At 31.8% G+C, this 7,157-nt stretch overlaps 1 protein-coding gene across 3 annotated transcripts; it reads right to left on the bottom strand.

Moving 5' to 3' along the window:
• Positions 1-801: 801 nt before the first annotated feature.
• LOC105181022 (saccharopine dehydrogenase-like oxidoreductase) lies at positions 802-4,833 on the bottom strand. Of its 3 annotated transcripts, none has more exons than XM_019840431.2 (8): positions 4,588-4,833; positions 2,867-3,049; positions 2,544-2,719; positions 2,150-2,466; positions 1,754-1,900; positions 1,585-1,675; positions 1,247-1,506; positions 802-1,084 (listed from the first exon to the last, which is right to left on the bottom strand). In XM_019840431.2, the coding sequence occupies exons 2-8, from the start codon at positions 3,036-3,038 to the stop codon at positions 979-981; spliced, it is 1,269 nt and encodes a 422-aa protein (XP_019695990.1). In that variant the 5' UTR covers positions 3,039-3,049; positions 4,588-4,833; the 3' UTR covers positions 802-978. The 3 variants fall into 3 exon arrangements, with proteins under 3 accessions (XP_019695990.1, XP_019695992.1, XP_019695991.1); XM_019840433.2 differs by having other exon boundaries at positions 4,761-4,804; XM_019840432.2 differs by lacking the exon at positions 4,588-4,833 and adding an exon at positions 3,134-3,316.
• Between the last annotated feature and the right edge of the window lie 2,324 nt (positions 4,834-7,157).

Below are 7,157 nucleotides of genomic sequence, written 5' to 3'. Positions count from 1 at the left end.
AATATATTAATTTACACCCAAATATACAAAATAATAATTTTTCAAAGTAATTATAAAATATATATTTGCTAGGAAAGGTATGCGTTACACTCTATATAATTATAAATAGGTCGTCAATCTTTTTCCCACTTTCTATATATTAAATAATAAATCTTACACCTCTATCATCACAATTTAACATCTTAATATTTTTCACCAGTTATAACATATGTTATTTTTATGTAGCACCTTCATCAGTTACGGCTTTCATATGATGTAATTAGCTTTAGTATAAAATTGAATATGGAGCAACTATTAAATTATGTATATTGAATAGCAATTTAGAAAAATATATATCTCATGATATTATCACTTTATATATATCATGTACTACATACATGATTATATATATATATATATATATATTATATAAGATGATATATCATAAAATATGCATTTGTACTTTGTATATAAAATGACAAATATAAAATGATAACTAAAACTTTGAATATAAGTTTAAGAAAAATTTATGTATTATCTTATAATTTTATACTTCTACTTAATACCCAAAAGCTTCTTTACTTTTATCTATAAAACATTTATCTTTGAAAAATATAACATTTCTACATAGTTGTAATACTGTAACACTAAAAACATGATACAAAATGCATATTTTTTAAATTTTGCTGCCGTATTCAGTTCTCTCTTTGAAATAATCAGACATTAACTCATATATATACATATATATATGTATGTATATATATGTATATATATGATATATGTACATACATATATATATATATATATCTGAGTTAACACATATATGTATACGTATTATAAATAATTTTCTCGTATATATCGTAAACTATAAATGTATAAAGCAAACCATCACTCACAAATATTAGTATTAAAATCAAACACAAACGTGTTAAAAAATTGCATCATATTTGGTATAGAAATATCCAGCGAGGATTATATGCAGAAACCTGCATATAATTTTTATTTCTCGGTAGACTTTATCACCTTGTATTTGATGTTGTTTTTATCCATTTCTTCGATCAGAGATGTGTTCCTGAATGCAGCACCAGGAGAAAGCACTCCGCCACTGTAAAGATATAAAATAAATCAATATGAGTAAAACTAATTTAAAATATGATATATCTTTTAATATATACATATACTTAATGCTCTTTTAGAACTTTTCAAATTAACGAAAATAGAAGCAATAGATTTTAATCTATTAATAAATAAATAGCTGATCGTTTACTTATTAGGAAATTTGTCAGCTTCTTTAAGAATCATGATCGCTGATAAGATCACTGCGATACAAGTTGCATCGTATGCCGATCCACTATTCATTTTTACAATCAGTTCCTTGTTAGGTGGTTCTGTGTGTTTGTCAGTAGGCTCAGACAATTTTTCGCTCCACCCGACAGCTTTAAATGTTATAAAGCAGCGCTGATGTTCCAATAATTTGCGCGTGGGGCCTTCGCGTCCCACGATGCCACAGGAAAATAAAGTTGGATACTATAAACATTGCGTTCGATTAGCATCATATTTGTACAAGAAATAGAATTCGAATTACAAATACATTTTTACACATACTCTTAAAAGCAGTTTACGAGTGAATGCCATACGAGTCATTATGGTTAAGATTGCACCAATAAAAATTAATCCAATAATAACAAAGAGAGAGCTATAAATAAATGATGGTATTAAGAAATGTCATTTTAAAAGTATTCACAACATTTCTTACTAATATCTTTGTACTAACTCGATTGATAAGTAACTACGAATTTGTGCAGGCCTTTGCTTGTATTTATTGTATAAAAATCGCTGTGTTTGTATGGCTAAGGAACGATCAGAGGTCGGACATATTAATGACCAACTATTGGTAACATCACTTTTATGTATGATACCTCTGAAATGAGAAAAGTTACAGAAAACAATAATAGCAGAGATTACATTCTACTCGTTATTTTTATTTTTGCATATTTAATTACTTATAGTTAATGACAATGCTTATCATAGCACTTACTATGCTGTAATATTTTTGCTCTACTGTAAATATGTTGTTGCAACCACTTGCATATATTTTAATTTTTAAACCTTAGGGCATAAGTGGAAGACAAACAATTATAATTGAAAATATGCTTAAAAAAATGCATACTTGGATTTCAACTTTGGTGTGAACTCTGGCAATTTGTCAGGATACAATTTTGCACGTAAGTTTTTTAGCTCATTCCAATGAGTTATACTATATACCAGAGACTCCCAAGTTCCATAATTTACCAAGGGACTTTTGTTTTTTGCTTCAGCATAAGCTTGTGCATATATTTCTATACTATTAACTTCTCCTCCAAATTTTTTTTGTATAAAAATGATTCCCATTTCAGATGGAACACTCTCCCAACCACAAGCAGGCACTATGTAAACACCAGCTTCTTGTGCCATTTTATTATACAGTAATTGCATATTCTCTATAAACTGCAAAGCATTAAAAATAATAGTATATAAACAAATAACTATTGTGGTATTTGTTATATAAAAGCATGCTGAAATACCTGTGGTTCACCAGTAATATCAACATAATGAGTACGAGTAGTGATGCAGGCTTTAACAACCGGTTCCCCATAAAATCTAAAAGGTCCACAACAATTGATTAGTACCTTGGCACATTCCGTCATTTTCTCCAGAGACTTCTCGTCATTAACATTAGCCAGAATGATGGGCACGTTCCCTGGGAAATAATGTATCAAAATTAAAATATCTATTGAGTATAAAAAATAGTTTATTGCTAAGATTTATTATCGATAAAGATAATAAATTAAACAAAATTATGACATTAAATTAGCTAAATAAAAAATAGCACTAAAATTAATTTTACCAGCATCTGCAGCAAATTCCTTAAGCACATTTTCCAAAGCTTCTTTCCTACGACCAGCAATACCAAACTTCAATTGCCATTCTTTACAAAAGTCGACTGCATATTTTACTACAAGCTTCCCAGTATATCCAGTGGCACCAAATATTACAACGTCCAAACGGCTGTCAGACATTTTTCAATAATCTACACAGAAAGATAGTTATAAATAACTTGTTCTCTTAACAAAAAAATTACCTGTTAGTATTAAATTTTGCCTAGGAAATATACCGAAAAACTCTGTACTCGGAACAGTGTACGAAATTGCTTTCACTTTTTAAGCGATTTTTGAGTTTTCTTCCCCCGACACTCATACGCCGGGCGGCCATAGATCCGACAGTTGCGCTTTCCATCTCAGTGGTGCGATTCTGTAACTCGTTATTGGAATTAACGACACTTTCATTACAGTTGCGCAGCTTTTTTGTACCGTAGAAAAGCTGCGCAACGATAACGAAACTGTCGTTAACTCCAATAACGAGTTAAAGAATCGCACCACAGTGGTGGGATTCTTTAACTCGTTATTGGAGTTAACGAGTTAAAGAATCGTGCCGCTGGGCCATTAACGTTATGCTATTTAAGAAGTGCTTACTAATAGCCGTGAAAATGAATTGTAATTATAGCTATGGGTAAGCGCTTCTTAGGGTTGTTCCAACTCCTCGGTAAATTAACTGATAGTTAAATCATATATCTGTCTTTGTCTAAATTGAAGGAAAAACAAAGATAAACATATAATTTGACTATCAATTAACTTATCAAGAAATTGGGACAATCGGCCTTTAGATATTATAATGTCAACGGCCTTGTGGTGAGATTCTTTGACTCGTTATTGGAGTTAACGACAATTTCATTATCGTTGCGCAGCTTTTCTACGGTATACAAAAGCTGCGCAATGATAACAGGCCGCTGAAGTGGAGAGCATGACTGTCAGTTCTGCGGCTACCAGCCGTGCGAACGCAATAAGGGTAGGTAAGGGGAAGTGAGGGAAGACTCCTGAAATTTCTGAAAAGTGAAAATAATTCCGAGCACCTGACTTAGAAATAAAGAAAATTACAGAGAAAACTACTAGAAATAAAATTACTGGAATGACTAGAAATAAAATTACTAGAACTAGAAATAAAATTACTATTAGATACTAAAAAAATTACTATACATTAGACACTAGGAGAAAATTATTAATTACATAATTAACTTATTCTAAACAATGGCAAGTCATTGTACCAGTAGACTGCTTTAAATATTATCTACTGCTTTCAATATTTTTTTTTTGGGTCTTATATAAATCGTAAATATATTTTTCTAACAATCACGATTTGCTCTACTGCTTATTATTTACTTCCTAACTTCGATCATGAATATTTTTCTCTAATGTAAACTCGTGAAAAGTGAATGTTCGTACGTTTTTTAATTAGAAAACTTTCACTTTTTATGATTTTACGCTGGAGAAAAATATTTATAATCGACCTCCAGGATTATACATTCTTTACATACTATTCTATTGCGATAATATATAAGCTGATATCATAAATGCATATTCATTCCTTTTAAATGCACATATTATAAATGCATACTCATTCTTTTTAAGTACATTTACACTTAAGTACACTTAAGCTATTACGTTGGTACGGGCAAATTAACGGTATAATTATTCTTCATAAGAAGCACGTCTAAATAAATATCTCTCTCACTCTTTTTCTCCTTCAAAATATAGTTTCCGGCGCCAAAATCCTTGCTCTGAGCTCAACCTTTTGAAAATCACTTTAAGACTATCATAAAATTAATGAATCTATCTGATTGGTATATTCTTTTAATCTTAGTTAAATTTAAGAGCTTATACACCAATAGGATTTACGAATCTTACGCAGCAGGTTCTGCGTTGAATGCACAAAACGAAACGTTTCGTCGAGACGACTATCGTCAACTCATAAGTAATCTATAAGCGATGCAGTATTTATAGGCTTCCTATAATATACAGGGTGTTAAATTTCAAACTTATCGACCTTCGGAAATTTCAAAATTATTAAATTAACAAAAGTTAGGGCATTATTATAGTAATATATTCTTGATAGTAAATAAAGTAAAAAAGTCTAATACTATTTTTTCTTTCGACGAATAGTTAGCGAGATATCGTAAGTTAAGTGTTGAAAAAGTTACCAAGTTTTCCTTAAATATCTCAAAAAATATTAGGCGAATAAAAAATGTTTCAGACAAAAGTTGTTAAGATTAATTGGTAAAAAAAGAAGATATAATAAAAAATTGGGCTTTCTATTTAAAAAAATGAAGTTGACCTTCAACTGACCTTGAAAATGCCCTCCAAATAAAAAACTGATAATGCCATTCTCTTTTCCCTTTGAAATCATGGAACACGTGTTTTAGCTTTTTTTAATATCTTTCATAGATTTCGATATTTTTTACCTGTTACGTTTGAAATTTAGCACCCTGTATATAGCAAACAGTTAGCTATGACAATAACTCGTCAGCAGATCGACCAGCCGCTTGCCCAACCAAAAAGTCAATAGTTTTTTTCCAATGGTCGACTATGATTGGTCAGTCTGTTTACGATTTATGAAAATAAACGACAAGTACACCTACTAGAAGTAACTACTAGAAGTGGGGTGTGTCTATTTTTAGAATATGGCATATCTAAGGCCCAGTTTCACAACTTGCTTTAAACGGAGTTTAAATTTAAACCGATGGTTAAAAGCAATATATATGCGCATATATTATTATTGCTTTTAACTATCGGTTTAGCTTTAAACTCCGTTTAAAGCAAGTTGTGGAAATGGGCCTCATTGTGAGTCAGTTTTAGAATGTGCTCGGGAAGCGCGCTACCAACGTTAATATGTTATTCTATTACTCTGTTGCTCATTAAAAGCCACTTTTATCAAACTCCAATTAAACCAATTGATTTACTAATCTTGCAGAATTCCAACTGAAACTGCCATGAGGAAAAACAGAAAATAAGGATTAAATCAATAATTTTAGTGGGAATCTATAAGGTTACTGAATAGTTTAACCAGGATGTGATAAAAGTGGCTCCGAGATTACGTTCAGCGTGCTATTATCGCTGATTCATGCTAACGTTTATTCTTATCAATTTTGTCCTCGTATATCTAATGAGCGACGGAATGAACAGAGTCTCGAATGACAGAGTTAACACTGATAGTATATTTTCCGAACGTACCGTAGAACGTAAGGTAGATGTACAGTAAGGGCGGAATGGTTGCGTTCAGCGGAGAAAGCTGTTTTGCAATTGTTGTTTTGTGCTAAAACTTGTGGATCTGATTAGTGCATACTTCTAAATATCGGCTCTGTCTGGGAGCATATACCGATCAGATTTACGAACTTTACAACAGATGCAAAGCAACCTTTTTTGCCGAACGCAGTCACCAACGTTAGTAGGGTGCTCCCCCAAACGCACCCTTAGCTAGTTGTCATTGCATCAAGTCATGCAATACTTCAACAGATTTCGATATATACTATCCGCATTAGTAGTCGTTACTGTAGAATTTGTCGGTGGTAATTCTACTGACGCAGCGACTCCGCTAACGCATTTTTTTGCATGCACTTGCTTAAAAAAAATATCATTAAACTTGCTAAACACATTTCGTAACACACCACCAGTAGCACCAGTGGTGCACGATACGACAACTACTCTATACAAACTAGCTACAACTATAGCTAGCTATCGATCAATGAGTCAATAAATATATCAATATGACGAATGATTTTATGTGATAATGTATCCGCCGCCTTTACTCAAAATATCAAATGGAAAGCCACACAAAAACGGCTCGGCACAGAATGCCGTCACAATACGCTCCATTGCCTATATAACATCATTTTTGAATTGCGTATTTTTTTATTATCGTTGTTTCTTTTATGTTCTTTCGCAATCATTATTAATTACAAAATATATGAGCCATTTTTGGTCTTCCCTTTCTTCGGGAGAAAAGACGATACTAAATTTCACGCCTTCGAATTTATTATTTGCTCTGTTCAACTCGTATACGGAACGTTTCTTAAAAATCTGATAAACAATTTCGACAATGGAGAATTAAGAAAATGTATATATTAGTGGTAGTAGTAAGTAAATTTTCAGAAAATTTAACAAGATTAACATTCGTATTTTTTCTTTAACGAGACGTTAATAAATGTTTAACTCCTTGTCCTACAATATCGTGTGAGACACGTGATATGCTTTACGGGCCAAACATGAGAACATAGGTCAGGCTCGTGATATGTATATCGGACCAAA

This window comes from Harpegnathos saltator, unplaced genomic scaffold (genome assembly GCF_003227715.2).
Source record: "Harpegnathos saltator strain DR-91 unplaced genomic scaffold, Hsal_v8.6 scaffold514, whole genome shotgun sequence".
Classification (NCBI taxonomy): Eukaryota; Metazoa; Arthropoda; class Insecta; order Hymenoptera; family Formicidae; genus Harpegnathos; species Harpegnathos saltator.
Note: the sequence above shows the minus strand (reverse complement) of the source record. Positions and strands in the feature narration are given on the sequence as shown.

What these genes read in the sequence shown, in the direction of transcription:
- LOC105181022 (XM_019840431.2), bottom strand. Translation starts at nt 3,038, where the DNA reads ATGTCTGACAGCCGTTTGGACGTTGTAATATTTGGTGCCACTGGATAT. An exon ending in ATATTACTGGTGAACCACAG is followed by an intron (nt 2,467 to 2,543) that starts GTATTTCAGCAT and finishes AATGCTTTGCAG; the next exon opens with TTTATAGAGAATATGCAATT. An exon ending in CTCGTAAACTGCTTTTAAGA is followed by an intron (nt 1,507 to 1,584) that starts GTATGTGTAAAA and finishes CAATGTTTATAG; the next exon opens with TATCCAACTTTATTTTCCTG.